Source organism: Felis catus, chromosome D2 (assembly GCF_018350175.1).
Source record: "Felis catus isolate Fca126 chromosome D2, F.catus_Fca126_mat1.0, whole genome shotgun sequence".
Classification (NCBI taxonomy): domain Eukaryota; kingdom Metazoa; phylum Chordata; class Mammalia; order Carnivora; family Felidae; genus Felis; species Felis catus.
In genome coordinates, this window is record NC_058378.1 from 39,304,321 (window position 1) to 39,325,732 (window position 21,412).

Sequence of the window (21,412 nt, forward strand, 5' to 3'; positions counted from 1 at the left end):
AGGTGGGAGGCCCACCTGCTTAGACACACCCATTCCTAGACCCTCCAGGAATGGAGGAGTCCCTTGTTCCTTTCTTGGGTTCACCTGAGAAACATGCCTCAAGATGCCCCTGCTTCTGGATCCCTTAGGCTCACCTGGCGGTTCTCATGTACCCATACCCCCCCCCCAGGTCCTCTTTACCCGTTTCCCCTCCACAACCTTCTTCCTCCAACCCTGAGTCCCATGTCCAGTTGAGGGTGGACGAAGGGAGAATCTGGGCAAGAAGGCTGGCCTGTCAGGCGGTCATGCACATTTTCCCAACTAATTGGCTGTGTCCTGAGGGTTTCTGGAAACCTCAGAGCCACATACTGACTTCTTGGTCATTATTTCTGAAACGTACCTGCCCCCAAAGCATGGAGAGAGAGGGCAATGAGAAACACCCGGGGAAGAAATACAGGTTGCTCTGCCCCAGGTGTGCCCGTGGCGTCTTTGGTTTAACATTGCTACGTAAGATTTAACGATAAACTTGTTAAAAGGTGCAGATGTGTAAAGCAGGCATGTCACCAAATAGTTTCATATTTTACTTTAGTTCCTTCCACTTGCTTCTATGCTTCAAAAGCCTTTGCACATTTTCAAACTAGTAATCATATATACCGGGATCTGTTTCTGGCTGTTATGATTTCGGGTTGTATTTCACTCACCAATACATCGATAAACGAATCTGAGGTTGTGCCCCCAAGCTGCCTCCACCTAGGTGGACCAAATCACAGCTCAGAACTGGAAGGAACCTCGTGGGTCACCTGGTCCCATCACCCACCCCCAAGTAAGGATCCTGTCCTTGGCATCTCTCCAGTAAATTCCATGGGGAATTTACTACTTCAAAGTACCCTTGTATGATATCACTGACTGAGAGAAAGCTTTCTTGTCTAAATAAGCCCAGATCTGCCTCCTGCTGGGCTTGCTTCAGGCCTAGGGAACCCCACTGTGTTCTCTGCCCATGACAGCCCTCATCACCTTGGAAATGGCATCGCGCCCACACTCCTCTCTTCTCTAGTGAACAACCTTGATTCCCAGCATCCCCGGCTCCCCTTCCAGGCAGTATCTTCTGCTGAATTTGTCGGGCCTGTCCTCATACCCCTGAGGCCTACACTGCGTTCCCCCGACGTGCCCAGACTAGCCCAGTACTAGGGCCTGTGATACTGACACGCTGTTTTAGGAATATAGCCCGCGAGTCGATCAATTTCCAGAGCCTCTGCTCATCTTTGTTATATAAATCGACACCTCTCCCAGCCTGACCTGAACCTGCTGACCTTTTGTACTAGCATTCAGCAACAGGAGAGGGTAGGGCAGCCAAGTTCTGGGATTAGGCAGAGCCGGGCCAAATATAGCTCAACCACTTATTTAACCCGAGGGAAGGCCCGTGTAACTACGGGCAGCTTACATAACCTCTGCCAGCTTTGGAGACCTCATTTATAGAGAGCAGTTAACGCTAGTACCTGGTCTTAAGGGCCACGGGAGGATTCAGAAATAACGTAAATTCTCACCGTGTGCAGTTTATGAAGCATGCAGTAAATGATAGCCGTTCGTATGGTCATCAGGCAGCTAAGACCGTAGCACTGATTTTGACTGGAAGAAAAGACAAACACTCGTCGCCAGCGAAGCGCCATCTCGATTAGAGGGCAGGCAATTCGCAGGGGATTTATTCTAATAGAAGAGTGAGAAGTATTCATGTGAGGAAGGAGACATGAGGGTCAAGCCCATAGATTCAAGAAAATCACACAGGTCAACAGGAGAAGCAAGGCCAAATAAGGGAAAAGGAGACTGCAGAAATGCAGGCTGTTTGCCTCCTTGCAACCACAGGGCAGAGAGCCCAGAGTTCAGACGAGGTCTGCCCAAGCTGCAATTTGGTCTTGGCAAAGGCTCGAGTCCCACTCCTAGGGAGCCTGACAGCGGGGCCCTCTCCTTGGGATGATGATGCCAATCAGCACATGGTAAACAAAGGTGGGGACAGGGCAGGCACCAGGCCCAACCTGGGCTGTGCTTGTGAACCTCTCGTGTCCTGCCAGCCAGCTCCTTTGCCCATTGACTCTAGGCAGGGACTGTGAGAATAAGCCCAGGGCATGTTTCTCACCTCGTGCCTGTAGGGTTGGAAGGCAATGCTAGATTCTCTGGGACAAGAAGGCCAGCTAGTGTGTGTGGGTGGGTGGCGGGGGGGTGGGGGGGTAGGAAGGGGGACAGTGCAAACTTCAGAGTCAGCCGGAACTAGGTTCAAATCCAGCTCAGCCATCTGTATGTGTGGCCTTGGGCAAATCACAGGCTCCCTCTTGGCCTCAGAGCCGTCATCTATCACGGGGGATGGCAGCCTGTCCTTTGCAGAGTTATCACAAGGACGAGATGAGAGTGTGAATCTAAGTCACCAAGCACAGGGTCAGGCTAGCTGGAAAAAAGGCACCTAGAGAGAATGATACCTGGCATAATCCATCTGAGAGCCGTTGCTCAGAGCCAACCAACTCTTGAAGGAAGACACATAGCCTAGCACAACTGAGAATAATTTCAGTCTCCACACCTGTGTGACTTTGTTGGTTTTTATTTTTATTTATTCATTTGTTTGTTTATTTATTCATTTATTCATTTATTTATTTTTCATGTTTTTTGAGAGAGAGACAGAGTGTGAGCAGGGGAGGGGGCAGAGAGAGAGGGAGATACAGAATCCGAAGCAAGCTCCAGGCTCTGAGATGTCAGCACAGAGCCCGACGAGGGGCTCGAACCCTTGAACTGAGAGATCATGACCTGAGGCGAAGTCGGACGCTTAACCAACTGAGCCACCCAGGTGCCCCTCCACACTAGTGTGACTTTGGACAGATCGCTTACCCTCTCTGGGTCCCCATTCCATCATTTGTAAGATGGGGATCATTTTCCCTGGGCAGGGTCCTCCTGAGGATCGGGGCGACGTCTCAGTGCCGAGTTGCTTCGTGCAGGCATGGCACGGAGTCATAAAGTGAGGTACCGTCCGTCCCCAGAGGCCACTGCGGTGCCATGGCCAAACCCCCGCTCAGGCCCTCTCCCTGACGGCTTCCTCCCTGCTCCCACTCTCTTGCAGCATGCATGTATCCACCTTCAGAGGAACTGATATAAAAATAGCCAGCCCACGGCCCGTCTTCACCAAGACAGGGCAGCTCTGTGTCCTGGGGCCAGTTCTGTCCAACTGTGCCCGAGAGGTCTTTGCCAAGAGCAGCTGAAGACACAGGCCTGCTGAGATGGCAGATCAATGACCGGCTGTGTGTGGAGCTATGGGATCAGAGCTGGCCTTTAAAGGGCCCTGGCTGGGGGCAGGATGCGCGTGTATTAGTTATCTGTTGCTGCATTGCAAGTGGCCCCAATACTGCGGGGGGCTTAAACCAGCACAAATTTATTATCTCACAGTTTCTGGGGTCAGGTGTCCAGGTGTGGTTTAGTTGGGTGCCTCTGACTCAGTGTCCCGGGGGTTGCAATCGGGCCATCGGCGGGGGCAGCGGTCACCTCAAGGCTCCACTTGACCTGCGGGATCCACTTCCAAGCTCACTCACATGGCTGTTGGCAGGCTGCCCAAGGTCCGCGTCCAAATCCCTCACGTAGTTGCCAGACAGCCTTGGTTCCTCGCCGGGGGCCTCCATTAGCTGCCTGAGGGTCACACCACGGCAGCCAGTGAGGAGAGGGAAAGGGAGAGAGAGAGAGAGAGGGAGGGAGGGAGGGAGAGAGAGAAAGCCCAAGGCAGAAATCACAGTCTCTTTGTAACCTAGTCTTGGAAGTGGCATCCCATCACTGACGCCATCTTCTGTTCACTAGGAGGGAGTCATTAGGTCCAGCTCACATCCTAAGTGAGGGGAACACTGGGGCCCATCTTAGTGACTGCCTCCACGGGGGTGGGCATGGAGAAAGGCAGAAAAAGGGGGAAAAAAATCATAACTTTTTTATATAGTGAAAAGAGCCCAAGCCCAGTGACCCCGGCTCAAATGCTGGCCGTTCTGCATAGCCTTGGGCTGCCCGCCATCTTGCTACTTAGAGTCCCAGCCTCCCCTTCTAACAAGTGAGGTAACAGCTCAGCTGGCCTGGGCGAGGTGGTATGCATTCATTCATTCATTCATTCGTTCATTCACTCGTTCCCTGGGGCCCCAGTATGGTCAAAGCCCTTCGCCACATCATTCTCCTTAATATGGACGACCCTGTGGCATAGGCGTTATTAACCCCTCTTTACAGATAAGGAAACGGAGGTTCAAAGAAGCCAACAACAAACTCCCTGAGCTCACACAGCTACGTGTGATCTGGTCCAAATGTTTCCTCCTTGGTCAGGCCACCCCGGCCCCTCTCATAAAGTAGCCCTGACCGCACCCCCTCCTGCCCCCGCAGCCCCTGCAGAGCACAGCACCCGGCTTCACTCTTGTACCTAAGAGCATCTTTGTTCTCCTTCTCTTTTTTTTTTTTCCTGCTGTTTTCCCTCTTCCCCATGAAAACAGAAGTCTGCTTTTTTGCCTGATAACCGCCGGATTTCGAATCCCTCGAGAAGCTGTCAGGCACCCAGCAAGGGTGCAGAGAACAGCTGGGAAGGGAATGAATGAAAGGGGAAGCCAGGTTTCCAGCAGAGTTCTGCTGTCCCAAAACCCACACGTTCAGGACCGGCGGCTGGGTGACAGTGACGCGTTCCCCCAGGGCCTGCCTCCACCATCCTTCCAAACTTTTCCCTCTGGGGGCAGCTTCTCAGGAAGACTTCCTCAGCCCCCGGGGCTGCCCACAATACAGTGGCTAGCACATACGTTCAGCAGGTATGCTTCCTCCACTCTACTCTGTTCCATTCCGTTCCGTGACCGGGGGGCTTTTGCAAGAGCCAAGCAGCTGGGGAGGTGGAGCGTGGGGTGGGGGGTGAGCCGGCCCCGCCTGCTGGCTGCCTCTCCCAGAGGCCCACGGCACCCACACCAGCGACTTTTACAGCCCAGCTGGACTCTGAAAGGGGAGTTTCCCCAGACCTTCCTCCTAGGCCTCTTTCTGGTCACTGTGCCCACCACCCTCCACCTGGGCCTCGAGGGAAACCTCCCCTGCCCATCTTTCCCTTCTTCCCATCATGCTCTGGTTCGCAGCGTGCTCGAGAACGGACCCACCCATGGTTCCTGGAAGCCAGCAGAGAGAGGCTGATGCATTCATACTGCTCCGTGAAGTCTGGGAACGTCACAGGGGAATGCCTGAGTGCAGCCCTCCCAGTGGCCTGTTGGCAGGTCTGGCTCACTTTCTGAGCTGTTAGCCAAGAATCTCTCTTCTAGGCTCCCTGTCAGCTAGCTGCCCATAACAGATACTCTCCTGGGCCCCAGCCCCCTCAAATGGAACCAAGAGAAATGAAGCCCAAGGCCTCTTTCTACCCAAGGTACATTGTCCCAGTGACTGATACTGGCAATGATCATTCGTGAACATCCACCCCTTGCCCACAGCAGGGCCACCTCCCTCCCAGCCCCTCTTGGAAAGGTCTCCAGGACCACTGTGACTTCATCCCTCACAACAGCCACAACATTCACCCCTGCCACCCACACGGGCTGCCTGGGAGAGGCTTACTCGGGAGCACTTACCATCACGTGGCACTGTAACGGTCTGTCCCGACTTCTTCTGGATCCCCAGGGTAAAGAGAGGGTTCGTCCACCTTCCCAGTACTTCCAGGCTGTGTGACTGTGGGTAAGTCCCTGAGCCTCTTCTGAGCCTCTTTACAGAGCTAGAGTTTGCTCACAGCTAGCAAACTACTGGCCCAGAGGTCCCATCTAGGTTGTAGAAATGTTGTTTACGGCTCATTCAGTGCTCAACTTTGTTTTAAAAGTTGTTCCCAAAATTTAAAACTTGGGAGATTTGGGGCGCCTGGGTGGCTCAGTCGGTTGAGCGTCCGGCTTTGGCTCAGGTCATGATCTCACTGCTCGTGGGTTCGAGCCCCACGTTGAGCTCTGTGCTGACAGCTCAGAGCCTGGAGCCTGCTTCGGATTCTGTGTCTCCCTCTCTCTCTGCCCCTCCCCTGCTTGTGCTCTCTCTCTGTCTCTCTCTCAAAAGTAAATAAACATTAAAAAAAATATTAAAACTTGGGAGATTTTATGGGGCACCTGGGTGGCTCAATCAGTTAAGTGTCCGACTTCGGCTCAGGTCATGATCTCACGGTTCGTGAGTTTCAGCCCCACGTTGGCTCTGTGCTGACAGCTTAAATCCTGGAGCTGCTTTGGATTCCGTGTCTCTGTCTCTCTCTCTGCCCCATCCCCTGCTCATGCTCTCTCTCTCTCTCTCTCTCTCTCTCTCTCAAAAATAAACATTAAAAAGTTTTTTTTAATTGGGAGATTTCCACAAAACCTAACGTTTTCAGCTTTTATTGAAAAATGAGAAGACCCGGCTATACTGGGTTCATGGTCTCACATACACAATTGGCTGGCCTGGGCAGCAGCTGCCCCTTTAAGTGGGGTGTTTGGACACAGCGCCACCTCCCCTCTCTCCCTAGAGCCTGCCCAGTATGCTTTGACTCTTTACTTGTGTATGTCACTGCCTGCCCCCCACCCCCATAGGCATCTGAATTCGCCACCCCTGAATGTCAGCATGGCAGGACTGTTCTTTGGCTCTATGATGCCTAAAGGGATCCTTCAGGATCCCTAGGTGACAAAAACCATTAACACCCTGGATGAGAAGCCACTTTGGCTGAGTGGAGAGAAACTGCTGTTACTGAGGATGACACAGAGTCTATAAATAGCCTCAGAGCCAGGTGAGTGCTGACACTTGCCCAATGTCACCTGGGCTGGGCGTCCTCGAGGGCTGGGCATGTTTCAGTTCACGGCTCAGCTCAGGCACTGTCCCTCCTCCTGATGCCACTGAGGGCGGTACGAGGAGGGACGACTTCACAGCTGAGCCCGTGGAGAAGGTGGAACTTTTCCCCGGCGTGGGTAGGAGGTAGTGATGACATCTGATTTTCCAAAGAGAGTAGAGGAACATGAGTGGACAGGGCTGGTTCTCAGTCTGGGGTCCTATAGATGGGGACACGGGACCATCAATGGTTCCCCAGTGCTATCCAACACTGTTAGAGCTCAGCCTGGCCTTCAGGACCCTCTGTGATTGCCCGCCAACCCCCACCCCAGCCTTTCAGTTTATGGTCCATATTATAGCCTTTCCTTGAAGGTATCCAGCCTGGCTCTGGCTCATTGCCCTTCTAGAATCTCCTTTCCACATCTTTGTGTGTCTGCCCCTCAGAGGTGGTTGTCTCCGGACCGATCCCCCAGGGAGAAACCATTTGCCCTGTCCCTTGAGCTCCACAGACTTCTGGCGAACTCCTCAGCCCCCCTCTTGCTGTGTTGTCTGTCCCAAGCTTGTCTCTCTTGCCCTCCCCACCCCATTACCAGCTCCTGAATGGCAGCGAGAAGGATCTGACCCATGCAACAAACCCTGGCCCTGGGGTCAGACAGATTCATCATCGTTCCAACACTGCACTCCCGGGAAATTCACTCTCCCATCTCTTGCAACCCATCTCTGAAATGGAACCGCCTCCCAGGCTGCAGTGGGGTGCAGACAAACTAGGGGCTGGGGAAGGGCTCTGAGGACAAAGTGTCTGAGTGAACGAAGGCAGCTCTCCCCTGCGTGAGGGCTGCTCGTGCTTCGCTGGGGGATAAACGGAGACCCTCCAAGAGCAGGCTTGAGGGACAACAGGGTACCACTAACCCACCTGGCATGGCTAAGGGCTGTGTGAGCTGAGCACCTGTCATTGCCATGCGGGCTGATTCTTCCCTCTTCGTTGCGGTCTACAGTATGCACCAATACAGGGGGGCCCTGGGAGATTGCTGAGGGCCCGGACGGGGCAGGCGGCAACCCGGCTCCCTGCTCAGGCCTGTTCTGCTTCAGGGCACGAGCACCATGAGAAAGGAGGAGCCATTCCCCAGGACAGAGGGAGGCTCCATCCTGAGCTGGAACCCGGGGAGCATCTGGGCTCCCAGACCCAGCTGGGGTATCATTGAATGACCGGGCTCCTCCTGGGCCAGGAGTAGAGAAGGGGACTATGAACTTCCAGAAAAGGGCCGAGCCACAATTTTAATGAGCCTAGGACACTCTGCTCTAACCTCGTGAATTTACTTGGGCCAGCATTTTGCTGCCTGACCCCTTCTCAGGAGCCGATTCGGGTCTCAGTTCAAGTCCACCTGACTCCAACGTTCAGCCCCTACCCTCCTCTGGGGCTCCTTGGACCTCTGAGCCCCTGCAGCTGAGACCCACTGCTGTCTGAGCCCTAAACCCGAAGCAAAGACTAGAGTCCAACTATCACTGATGCTCACGGCACAGTGCTTAACAGTTGCCACATTCCTCTCTCTCTCTTGTTCATTTGCCTCTTGAAACAGACCTGGAAACAAGCAGGGTAAGGATTACCATCATATCCTTATTCTCCAGAGGGGAAACTGAGGCTCGGAGAGGTCCGAGAAGACTGGCACAGGCTGGCAGTGGAGGATCCAGGGTGCTCCTAGCCCCGGGCAGTGCCTTCCCCCATCTGGGTCCTTGTTTTCCATTTGGAGAGTGAAGATGTTAGCCGAGATGCTCCCCCAGGGCCCCTATTATTTACTTACCGTGGTCCTCCCATACCTACCAGGCTTTTTTTTTTTTTTAATTTTTTTTAACCTTTATTTATTTTTGAGACAGAGAGAGACAGAGCATGAACGGGGGAGGGTCAGAGAGAGAGGGAGACACAGAATCTGAAACAGGCTCCAGGCTCTGAGCCATCAGCACACAGCCCGACGCGGGGCTTGAACTCACGAACCGCGAGATCATGACCTGAGCTGAAGTCTGACGCTTAACCGACTGAGCCACCCAGGCGCCCCCCTACCAGGCTTTTAAGAAGCCCCCCTCAACATGTGGGGTAAATCCTTCCAGGCGGTAGTTCTCACTTCCCCTCCTCTTCTGTCTTACCCTTTCACTCATTCATCCTTGCATTACCTATGGAATGGCCCCCATACTATGTTACCTGCAGGTGTGCTCTTAGCATGACTGGGGGAGCAAGGGAGCCAGCAGCCAGCTGCTCTAGTTATTGGAGACCAGATCTGTCAGTCTACGGGTTGAAGGGACGGTAGTCAGACCCAGTCCTGGTGGAGGGCTGGGACCTGGCCAGACCCTTCGAGTTCCAGTCGTATGGGAAGAGGATCCGATGTATAGAAGCATCTGGAGACAGGGCCAGGCTAGGACCAGGAGGCCTGTGGTCACCACCGGAGGTGTCTCTGCCTGCGTCCTCCTACCATCTTTCACTCTAATACACCTCTCATCTCCACCTTCTTTATCTCTCACCCACCGTCTCTCTTGGTCTCTGTCTGCAGGGTCTGTGGGTGGAGGGGCGCCTATACAAAGGGCAAATGTAGCCTTTTGTTATATTCAAATAGAAACACACGATGCTCATCTTTTGGAGCTAACCACGTTTCAGCATATTTTCCCTCTCTCTTTTTTCATACTGTTGTAACTCTTACAGAATGGAACCGACCTCCTTTTGCTGGGTCGTGTCTGTCCCTCAGGTCTCTGGCACCGCGGGGGACGCGTTAAGAGCAGCTCACTGGCTGCGCTGACCGCTGGGGCCGGCAGGGGTCGCCCGCGGACAGGCCCGGAGGGGCGGGTGGGGGCGGGGCCGCGAGGCGGGCCCGGCAGATAAAGGCGGCGGCGGGCGGCCCCGGCTGACTCGGCCCCCTGGGCGCGCGTGACTGTCGCAGTTACAGTCTCCGCGGGTACCGCCGCTCTCCCACCCCGACCTGCGGCCGCGATGCTGGCTCTACGCTGCGGCCCCCGCCTGCTCGGCCTGCTCCGGGTCCCGCGCTCCGCACCGCTGCGCCTCCCCGCGGCCCGCGCCTGCAGCGGCGTCGGCGACCCGTCCCCTTCCTCCCGGAACCCGCTCGTGTACCTGGACGTGGGCGCCGACGGGGAGCCGCTCGGCCGCGTGGTGCTGGAGGTGAGAGCACCAGGCCGGGCCGCGCCGGACTGGGCGTCCGGGATGGTCCCGGAGAGCGCTGGACTTCCGCCCGGCTCCGTGCCTGACTCGCTGGGTGACCTTGCCCCCTACACCCGGGCTCTGGGCCTCAGTTTCCCCATCCCTAGAAAGGCGCATCAGATTGGTCTCTTCCGGTCTCCCCTTGGAGGCGGAAGTGGGGGGGGGCACGTGTGGAGGTGAAAGCTCAAGGTCAGGTGGTAGACTGGGAGAGTCGGGCCCTGCTGGCTCGTCCTGGGGTAGGGGAGAGGTCCTGAGACTTCGCGGGGTCAGCTCCCAGATCCGAAGCTCAGAGGTGGGTGCCGGGGGTGCTCCCGGGACCGGGCTGCGTGCGGGCCGGGTGCTCACGTGGCTGCCCTTGCTTAACGCCTAGCTGTCCCGCTGCCCCGCCCCCTCGGTGGGGCTCGCCCCCTGCGGAGCGCCGGGGAGGGAGCCGAGGTGGTTTCCGGGCGGCCCGCCTCCTCTCGTGCGGGGCGGGCCTTAGGCCACCAGGCTGACCCAGGATGGCCTTCCTGCAAGTCGGGGTCAGTGTGCGCAGGGCCCTTCACCCCAGTTCCAACCCCGCCATCCTCCCGAGGGTGGCACTCCTGTCCTGCCCCTGACTCACAAAGAAACAAATAGCGGGGTAGGTAACAGCGGAAGCTCAGGTGTAGCTCAAGCCCGACCCCGTTTTGAACCGAGAGGCCCTCGTTAAGCCTCAGTTTCCTCTTCTGGAAAATGGAGAGCACCCTCCTTGCTCCCATTTATTTTAATGGGGTGGCGCCAGGGTGGCTCTTGAGGCTGGGAGGCAAGAGGTGAGCTTGGATGGGGCTCTAGCCTACCCTTACCCACCGTCCCGCCCCCCTGCCTCTCTAAGGGGCTGGGTTGGCCCCTCTCTGGGCCTGAGGCTTTGATGCTTGGGGCCCAACTGCAGTAGCTCTGCCAGTTCTGCCCCTGGAAGTAGGCCAGGATGGCATCGTCAGCTCTTATAGATTAGGAAACGGAGGCTGCTTCCTCCCGGTTGGGGTTCCGGAAGCAGCTGGCAGAAATGATAGCTGCCTCGGCTTACTCTTGTGGAGGGCTGGGAGCAAAATGAATGGAGTGGCCCATGGTGGCTCTCTGACTCCTTAGCCACTGTGGGGGATGGGTGGAGAGGAGGTTCCTTCCGTCACCTGCCTCTGGACCGACCACCTTCTCTTGTCCCTCTTCTCTCCCCACAGCTGAAGGCAGATGTCGTCCCGAAGACAGCAGGTAAGATGGGGCTGGGGGTCTTCTGAGTCTGGTCTAGGAGGAGGGAGGGGCCCAGGTGGGTGGGATGGTGAGAGAAGTTGGGACACAGAGACCTCTGACCAGATGGGAGTTCCACAGGAGGCTCAGCTGCTGTGTATCCTGGGCCAGCTTTCTGTCCCTCTCTGAGCCTCAGTGTTAGCCCTGCCCACCTGTCCACTATAGCCTCAGAATCAGTAGAAGGCACAGGTCAACTTCCTCTGGGACAACTTCCTCCCTCCTGGTGGCCAGGGGGACAGGGTAGCGGCTCCGTGGCCTGGGGACTCCCTGCCAGGAGCGTGTGCTCTTGTCACAGGGCTCAGACACTGAGCTTCGAGAAGGAGATGATTTGCCCTGGGTTACACAGCCAGAACAGACTCAGGCGTCCCGGGGTCTTTCCATACCCTGCTCACCTCCTGGGGCAGGAGCGGGGATTTGAAGAGGCACAGGCTAGAATGAGCTGTGACCCTGCAGTTGAGGCCCGGCTCTTGATCTGCTATTCCTTCAATCCTCAGAGAACTTCAGAGCCCTGTGTACCGGGGAGAAGGGCTTCGGCTACAAAGGCTCCACCTTTCACAGAGTGATTCCGTCCTTCATGTGCCAGGTATGGTGGCCCTGCCTCAGTTCCTCTTTTGTCAGTGGGGGGTGGTAATGGGTCGCCTCGTAGGGTGGTCTTGAGGATTAATGAGGGAGCACCTGCCTGGTGTGTGGAGATACCCAGTGGAGAGCGACGAATGACTCTGTCGGCCTGTCTTCTCACCCTGACACAGCAGAGCCTGTCTGGGCTGCCACAGCCCTTCCCTGCCCTGCCAGTGGAGCCACAGGGCAAGAGGCAGGATGGCCTGGCTGGCAGAGCCTGTTGGGGGTGGAGGTGGGGAACCAGCATTGAGGTCCGGATATGCATGGGGGACGGGGGCAGGTAGATCTTCAGGCCTTGGAGGACCAGCGTATTCAGACAGTCTCTGACTGTGTCCCCTTGAGCACTTGGCATAGGAGAGGAGGAGGGAGAAGACAGCAGAGACAAGAACACACAGGTCTGGACTTGGAGCTTCTCTTTCTGGAGAAGGGCATCTTTCTCGGTCAGATGAGTGTTCATTAGTCACCTGTGCCGCCTGTTTTTCAAAAATACCAGTATTGGCTGTATCAGAGGTTTGGGGACAGGTGTGGACAGCAGGAACCTCCCCAGGGGTCCTCTGTTCGGTCAGACCCTGCCAAGACAGGGGTTGATGTGTTGAGGCCAGCAGACCATAGAGGCAGGGGCATGAATGTCATGACCTCTTTGAAGCCCTTCCAGCCCAGAATTCTCTCCCCCGTTCCCTCCACTCCGACCTGGGGCTGTCATCATCTTGTGGCGAGTGGCAGTGGGTTGGGACTGGGCCTGCTGACGTGTTCAATGTGGCGACTGCAGGGATGGGCAAGGAAGCTGCGGCTGGGGGACAGGTCCGGCCAAGCCTGTGGCTTTCTGCTGCAGAGGCTTTCCCAGCTCTGCCTGCGGCGGGCTGTGGATGAAGCGGGAGCTGACGTGGAGGTCCTAAGCCAGGCTGGGCTCTTCCTCTGAATGGCAGCGGGCAGGGGCAGGGACTTGCAAGGCCGGAAGGCTCTCTGAGGCATGAGTTGGGGGCACCAGGAAGCTCAAGCCGGGGTTTTGAATCATCCCTCTCTGGGGACACCCTGCTGCCGTTTGTGGATGCTTAGGTCAGGCCGCTCAGGTTATCCCTCTCACCTGAGGATCAGATCTCGAGAAGATAGAGATGTTGGCAGGGAGCCGGGGCTGGGGCTGGCAGCTCTCCTGTGAAGCCTCAGGCAGGCTGTGAGGAAGGATGCCAGTCCTAGGGGGACCCCGTCCTGGGTCTCCAGGACTTAGGGGAACCGCTGGGCCTGGTGAGGGGGCGATGCTGGACAGGGAGCGGGGCCTAGCATGTGCCAGCCGCTGCCACTCCCTACAGATCGGACTTGGGAACGGGGACCCCTGGCCACCTCCCTGTCCACCCTCCAAGAGTTGTGGGTAGAAAATTCTGTGTCCCTACGAATCCTCTCAGAGTGGCCATTAGATCCTTTGAGAATCATTTAAAAACTTGCCCAGGTAAAAAAAAAAAAAAAAAAAAAAAAAAAGTGAATCATTTGGAAGGCAAGGTAGTTATGGCAGAACATACTTAAGCTTTATTTTTGCTTGCTTTCCTTGTCGTTTTATTACTCCTTATATCCTTGGATTTTTTTTTTTTTTCTGACCCCTGCGCCTGAGGGGCTTCTGGCTGGGTGGGCCCGAGGTGCGCCGGGGGCTCTCCCCCCAGCCCCGCAGCGGCATCCCCCTGCCGGCTCTGGGTGGCCACCGCTCAGAAGGTGCCCTGTGCTTGCAGGCGGGCGACTTCACCAACCACAATGGCACCGGGGGAAAGTCCATCTACGGAAGCCGCTTTCCTGATGAGAACTTCACACTGAAGCACGTGGGACCAGGTGAGTGGTGGCGGCCGTTCCCCAGTCCGAAAGCCCTGCGCTTTGACCTGCCGCCACCATGCCTCCCACGCCTGGGAGGTTTGCCGTCCGACCATTGCTCGCGCCATATCCGGCGCCACGCCTCCCTGCCTTCAGCACTCGGGGGGGGGGGGGGGGGTGCTGGGTTTTCCTGGAGCTTTTTCATTCTGAGCTCTCGGTTTGAAAAACAAGCCTTTCTTTGAGAAGCAAAACCCAGCCTCGTGTCGCGTTGGAGACCCAAGAGGCGGCCTGCAAAAGGCCTGTTCTGGCTCCGCCTCTCCTCCCGGTGGCAGCACAGGTGGACAGGCCCTGGGGAGCTGGTCGCCCTCTGGGCCCGCTTCTGCTCTTCCAGCTCCAGGATCTTCAGACTTAAACATCTCTGCCAGGGTGTGAACTGTCCGCTCTTTCGAATGACTTCCCCGGTGAGCCGCCTCCTGGGGCAGCACGGCTCACTCCTGCTTATTTCTGCAGGTGTCCTCTCCATGGCGAACGCAGGCCCCAACACCAACGGCTCCCAGTTCTTCATCTGCACCATAAAGACAGACTGGTGAGTTCCCTGCTCCTGGCTCCTGGGGGGTGGCCTTGCAGCGAGAGGAAGCGCTGTGTGCTTCTGAGGGGAAGGTCGCGTGAGGCCGGACTGTGCCCTGGGACAGTAGGCCTCTCCTGGGCTGTGTGTCTGTATGGGAGAAGGATAAAGTTCATGGAAGGACTAAGGGAGAATTTGGGGTGTTCTTGGAAGTGTGTCTTTATCGGGTTTTCATTGCTGCTGTCAGCCGGGATTTTCTCCATGCGTCGTGCACACACGCACAAAAGGACTTTTGCCAAACACGCTTGGGAAAATGCAGCAGAAGTTCTCAGGCCTCAAGATGGCCTGTGGTAGAAGCCTATTTGCTTAGTTTAGCCTGTTGTTTCCCGGTTTCACGTCAGGCTTGGAACGGACCCTGGAGCCCTCTTGCCCACATGCCCATGGATTTTAGGGGTGTCTTCCCTGCTGGATTACCCACCACCTAATAAGTTCCTCTGCCCAAAGCCCGCCTGTGTCCCAGCCCTGAGGCATATAGGGTCAAGGGAACAATAGCTGGCCTGGAGCTAAGACTTAATAAAGCCCATTTCCTAGGACTTCAGGGAGATCTGAGTGGTGGGTGGATACCAGCCATCTCTCACCCCCAAGCCGGAAGAGACATAGATGTCCTTCCGGGCTGAGCAGGTCTCTGCTGGCCTTGCCTACTCTTTGCTCCTTCCATGAAACCCCTTCGTTACTGCCCTTGGGGGGTAGCCAGCGGTGGCCTTGATGGCACTGACCGAGCTCTCTTTTGAATTCTTGGAACTCTCAAATCAAGAGCCTCTCGGGACTTATTTTCACCAGGCTCGTTATCCCAGCTCTTAGCTTGCCACTCGTGACCGTACACGGACCTCTGATTTCGTGGGAGTGGTTCGATAACCCCGTTACCTCCCTGTGCCGGACTAGAATAGTTCACCTTTCATAGGTGAAGTTACCAGAATTCAGGTTAAGCGGCCCAGGGCAACACGGCGTGCGAGGCAGAGCATATGCCCTGGAAGGGAGGCCTCCTCCGGTGTATTTTGGGGAGCTCGGCAAGGCTTGATACCGGAGCTTCGAGGGGGTGGGTCCAGATTCTCAGCGCGGGCTCCCTACGCAGTTGCTGCCTTTGGTACAGAGTTGCCTGCCCAAGTGACCGCGATGTTGGGTGACACCGCACTACCTCTCGCTCTTACCTGACTCAACTCACAGGTTGGATGGCAAGCATGTTGTGTTTGGCCATGTCAAAGAGGGCATGGATGTCGTGAAGAAAATAGAATCTTTCGGTTCCAGGAGTGGGAAGACGTCCAAGAAGATCGTCATCACAGACTGCGGCCAGTTGAGCTGAGGTGCCATGACCGGGGCGCGAGGCTGGCGGCAGCTGCACGTGCCTGGGCTCCCCTGGGGGCCGCCTCGGGCTCCAGCAGACTTGTCTGTCCTTGTTGCACCCCGCAGTGGGGAATGTCCCATCTCCACGGGGCCCACCGCACCGCTGCCCCAGGGTCCACCCTCCCTCGCCACCCCGTTTCTGGCCATCCATCACAGACGTGATGCCATCAGGCCTTACCCGTGATCCCCCAGCCCACGTTCACCTGTGCCTTGGACATCGGGGGTGCCGAGGGGTTAGCTTCGGGTACAGGTTTCTGCCTTTTCCTTGACCGAGGGGGAAAGGCAGCCGCTGCCAAAGGGCCGCTGTATCTGTTGAACATCCTCTTCTGATTGGAATAATTTAATTAACAACACTGACTGGAGATGAAGCTGTGACAGCCCTCTAAGCCATGGTATGACCTCACTTGGTGGCGGAAGCCACAGAACCCCGGAGCTTGGCCTTTGGAACGTAATCGGGGCTTTTGCGAAGGGTCCTCGGCCAAGGCCTTTTATCCCAGCCACTGTGAATCCTGTTGGTTCGCCGCCGCGGTTTCTGAGGAGAGTCCGTGAGGGGAGAAGCAGACAAACCCGGGACAAACCCACTGCGAGCTGTGCCTAGTCGATGAAGTCCGGGAGAGTGGAAATGGCGTGTGCGTGCCTGGTGCTCGGGAAGACCGTCGACGTGTATTTTCCGGAGGGCTTCGATTTTTCTGTGTTTAACAAATCTGATGATGTATATGATGATACACCTTTGGGGCTTTTATTTGTGTTCACTTTAAATGTGAAAATAAATCCTATTTTCTATAAAAGATCGTCTGGTGTCTGGTGGCTTTAGGAAGCAGCGTTTATCATCACCCCAGCAGCCACGGAGGGTCCCAGCGTCATCCTTACAGATGGCATGGGCTCAGACATGGGCTCTTAGCACCCACGGGCTATCTGCGAGCTCTGGTGTCGCCCCGAACCCCAGCCCCACCTCTTGGCCACCCCGAGTCTGTTTTCCTCTGCTGTATAACGTGGTAACAGTGATGCTGGGCTCACAGAATGGGGAGAGTCGGATGCGATCTGTGTCAAGTGTGTAATGTGGCACCAGGCACATCGCTGTAATAAACACTCTCGCCAGCACGATGACATCGTCCATGTGTCAAAGTCTTAGGGAAGAATCTGTGAAAATGTAAAGCTAGGTGTGGACTTCATCATCCTAGATTTGCCATTTAGATGTGGAATTCTAGGTGTTTCTGAAGTCGCAGGGATGGCAGATTGGGGGTGAGAGAGAAGGATTAAGAACTCAAACACGGGGCGCCTGGGTGGTGCAGTCGGTTGAGCGTCGGACTTCAGCCAGGTCACGATCTCGCGGTCCGTGAGTTTGAGCCCTGCGTCAGGCTCGGGGCTGATGGCTCGGAGCCTGGAGCCTGTTTCCGATTCTGTGTCTCCCTCTCTCTCTGCCCCTCCCCCGTTCATGCTCTGTCTCTCTCTGTCCCAAAAATAAATAAACATTGAAAAAAAAAAAATAAATAAATAAAAGAACTCAAACAGCCAGAGATGAAACAGTCTGGATAACAGAATAGTCACATTCCGTTCGCAGCGTGAATGGAGTTATTTCGTCTTGGGGTTCCTGCAGTCTGATGATGTGTGCTCCCTGTCATTCTGAGGTCACAGTGGCTGGAGTTGGGTCGTTTGGAGTCAGGGAGGGTTTTCCTGATGTCAGTTTCCATAGTTCGGCTGCGTGTTTTGGGAGCTTAGCTAGCCTAGCAGTGTTTAAACAATTTTCAAGAGCTGTAGGGGCCCTCCGCTGTACGGGGAGACCAGGGATGGGAGCCCTGAACCCCATTTTCAGGCAGATGGCTTTTTTTTTCTTATTGGAGCTCTGCAGGGGGTTTCATTTGAAGGATGGGCTCTTGAGCCAAACAGTATTTGTGATAACAGTGATGATGGTAATAATTGGTCCACAAGCCAGTCCGACATTTTATAAGTGGGTGAACTGAGGCCGTGAGTAGGGTCACGATTCTCCAGGTGACCCTGTGAATCCGCTGACAGAGCAGGGGCTAGAAACTCAGACTCGCCAATCCAGAGGGTTCTCGGTCGGGGGGCCTCTCAGAATGCACAGGCCCATTGGCCCTCAGGTGCCCGCATTCAGAGTTCTTGTGACTTCTGAGGTCAAAGCCACAGCTTTTTTTGTCCCTGTGGAGCCTCCTCTTGACCTCTGGGGACTCCAGGGAGGCAAGGGTGTGTCGACAAGTTTGAAAGGCAGGCCCCTTGAGTTGTGACCTGCTGGCCCCATGGTGATTTCTGAGGGGTCTCAGGTCACAGAGCCTGTGGGGCTCATGTTTACTTCACAGAGACTTTCCTTTTCTGTGAGGGGGGAGTGAGCGAATGAGGGGTGTGTGTGCGCGCACGTGCACACGCATGCACGCACGTACACGTCCATCCAGAGGAGTCTGGTGTGGGGCAGGGGAGTGGAATGTGAGAATTTCCTAAAACCAGTTTCCTGAAGGTGGGGCCGCTCGCTCAGCTCTCTTGCGAGCACCTTGCCCAAGGGCCCGTGCCTGGTCTTACCGCGGGAGCCTGAGCAACACACAAACAAGATGGTGACTCGCCGACACGTGTCACCCAATGCATGAACGAAGTGGTGAGTCACACGCGTGCTCTCAGACGTCATCGTGTGATACCACGGAAGCACAACGTGTTTAATCATCCGCGATGGCATTTTTCTGAGGCAACACATGACAGCTTTTCAAAAGGACTTCACTGAGGTAGAATTCACGGAGAACCAAATTCACACATTTTCAGCGTAAAGCTCCATCGCTTTGGGCAAACGCGCACACCGAACTAAGTCCTAGAATGTTCCCGTCTCTCCAGAGAGTCGCCCCCCCCCCCCCCCCCCCCGCCGTGCGCCTTCCCAGGCAACCCCTGGATCCCGTCACTGTAGATTAATCCTGCCCTATTGCAGGACTTGATACCTATGGAGTCACGCAAGGCTTACTTTCTGTGCCCGGCTACTTGCGTGGAGCACGCGGGAGAACATGGGAGAATGTAACACGCTTCTGGACTCCGGTATGTTGCCCCGTGAAAAGGAATGTCTGTAAATGTTTCCCGGGTCAGGTGAGGCCTAAAGCAATGCTACTGGGAGTGCTGGGGCGCTGGCCAAACACGCAGAGCCCTGGGCCACACCTGAGACCTACTGGATACAAATCTCTGTGGGTGGGACCTAGGAATCGGAATGTTAAAGTAATTCTAAAGTCTGAGAATCTGAGCCGAGGCCAGGGTGGGCAAGAATCAAAAGCAAACCACTAGACCATGGGAGTCATCGGTTACTTCTGGAAACGTTTTTTGCTGGAAGCTCTGGGACTCTGGAGTGAGCCCTCTACTTTAACTCTCAGATGATGAGGTGGGGGTAGCCTGTTCGGCCCAAGCTTTGTGGGCTGCTGTTCCTCCATAATGCTGGCAGAAGGGGCTTCCCGACTTGGCAAGGTGCCTCCTACCCAGCTTGGCAAGGTGCCTCCTAGGGGAGGACCCCTGTGTGGTGGCCCTCAGCTCTTCCTTTGTCATTAGGAGGAGGGTCTGGCGTGGGTGGGTCCAGACTGGAGAATATTTCTCAGTGAGTGGCTTCAGGGAGCCAGAACTCAGCTGGGCGTCCAGGGCCACTGGAACAGGACATGTAGAGAAAGTCTTGTCACCACTGTGCCTCCCAGATCAGTCTCAGCCTTAAGAGGTTGTCCAGAATTATGATGGTATTATTATTATTGTTAGTACAACATTGTAATGGCTAATTTTGTTTCAACTTGTCTGGGCCATGGGATGCCCAGACAGTTGGTCAAGCATTATTCTGGGTGTGTCTGTGAGGGTGTTTCTGGAGGGGATTAACACTCCCATCGGTAGACTGAGTAAAGCAGATTGCCCTCCCTGGTGTGGGTGGGCCTCGTCCAATCAGTTGAAGACCGAGACAGAACCAAAGGCTAAGTAAGAGGAACTCGTCCTGCCTAACTGTGCTGGAACGTGAGCCTTCTGCCTCCCAACCGAAATATCTACTCTTCTTGGGGCTCGAGTCTGCTGGCCTGTGGACCAGAGCTTACACATCAGTGCTCTGGGCTTTCAGATCTTCAGACTTGGACTAGAATTACACCCACAGTTCTTCTGGGTCCCCAGCTTGCCAACTGCAGATCTTGGAACTCCTCAGCCCCCATAATTGTGTGAGCCAATTCCTTATAATAAATCTCATTTTACATATACATACACGTGCACACACACACACACACACACACACACACACACACACACATGCTGTTGGTTCAGTTTCTCCAAAGAATCCTGACTCTTCTACTTGTAAAACCAAAATACACTTGTGAAAATTCAAAGGTTACATAAATATAGAATATAAAGAAATTATTTTAAGTTTTATTTATTTAATGTCTACACTCAACGTGGGGCTTGAACTCACGACCCCGAGATCAAGAGTCGCATGCTCTACCAGCTGAGCCAGCCAGGCGCCCCTGTAATATAGAGAATTTACATCACCCGTAACCTTATCGTATTAATAGTATGGGCTTCTGCATTTGCTTAGGATATAGAACACTGCAGAAACATTCCTGTCCCAACAATAATAAAAAGATGAGTACACTGTAAAGACATGACTTTTCTTGAGTTCATCAGAAAGGCAACTAGCTAATCTAAGGAGAGAGGACAGCCAAACCATCCTGCCTGTGGCAGAGCGCTACAAAAAGATTTGGCCACAAAACCAGTGAGTAAGATGAAATCAGGTAAAAAATTTTACTGAGTTGCTAAGACAAAGAAGGACTAGTTTGTCTGGAATGGCTAGGGGCCCTCCACCCAGAGCAAGTTCGCGTTCCCTTCCAGGATCTTTTCCCTAGACCTTCACTGCTCAGGAGAAGGGCCCCTGAGACCCGCCTTGCTGAGGCGGACCTGCAGTGACCTTCAGCTCCTGGCATGGATCCTTGCTCACTTCCTCAGATATTCTCCTATGAAGCAAAATTCTGAATCCACCAGTGGAAGGGCCGTACTCCCTTCATCTCCAGGGAGAAGTAAAAGCTCACCATGGCTGGGGGAAAGGTAGAAGAAAAAAAAAATCCCATAACCGTCTGGGAGTGGCAAGAAACCATCCAGGGCCCAAGAACCCATACTGGTTAGCAAGCAGAAATCAGCTACCACTGGGAAGGAACAAACACACACCCAAGACATGCCTAAGACTGAAGCCAGACCGGGATAACAGCATTCCTGGTCCCACTCCAAGCATAGTCTACTGTTAGGGGAGAAGGAAAGGCATGGAGAGAGATAACCTTTTGTGTTGCACAAAGTGGAGTACGAGCACGGAGAAAAACCCTTCTGCACCTTCTGCACCCCTGCTTCGCCGCAAGCAGAGTTGGCCCCCAGTACAGGAACCTGCACCTGTGGGGCCCCAAAGGTAAGAACAGCAACAACAAAACCTAGGCCCAGCTCAACTCCGGACGACATCCACTAATGTCCCACAATAGACTTGAACCAAGAAGCCGCATGGCCACTTCCCAGAGTGCACACTATACTGCTGTGTCCTCTATCGCACGAATAATGTGCATCATTCAAGGCAAAGACGCTGTTAATAAACAAAGCAGTCGATAGAACCAGGCTCAGATATAACCGTCCCAGATGGGAACATTAAAACAACTGTGATTAATATGTTAAAAGTATCTAGTGGGAAAGATGGACAACATGAACAGATGGGAACCAATTTTAGCAGAGAGAAATTGTAAGAAAGAGTTTAGTGGTGATACTACAAGAAAAAAATATATACCAAAAATGATACCCAAAACGGAGAAGTCCTTTGGTGAGCTCCA

General features: G+C 54.8%; 1 protein-coding gene across 5 annotated transcripts; it reads left to right on the forward strand.

Annotated features, from left to right (window-relative positions):
- Nucleotides 1-9,632: 9,632 nt before the first annotated feature.
- PPIF (peptidylprolyl isomerase F) lies at nucleotides 9,633-16,396 on the forward strand. Of its 5 annotated transcripts, none has more exons than XM_011287292.4 (6): nucleotides 9,633-9,928; nucleotides 11,164-11,194; nucleotides 11,725-11,813; nucleotides 13,567-13,663; nucleotides 14,068-14,228; nucleotides 15,432-16,396. In XM_011287292.4, the coding sequence occupies exons 1-6, from the start codon at nucleotides 9,743-9,745 to the stop codon at nucleotides 15,768-15,770; spliced, it is 903 nt and encodes a 300-aa protein (XP_011285594.2). In that variant the 5' UTR covers nucleotides 9,633-9,742; the 3' UTR covers nucleotides 15,771-16,396. The 5 variants fall into 5 exon arrangements, with proteins under 5 accessions (XP_011285594.2, XP_044896141.1, XP_044896143.1 ...); XM_045040206.1 differs by having other exon boundaries at nucleotides 15,513-16,396; XM_045040208.1 differs by having other exon boundaries at nucleotides 14,153-14,228; nucleotides 15,513-15,711.
- Nucleotides 16,397-21,412: the final 5,016 nt, after the last annotated feature.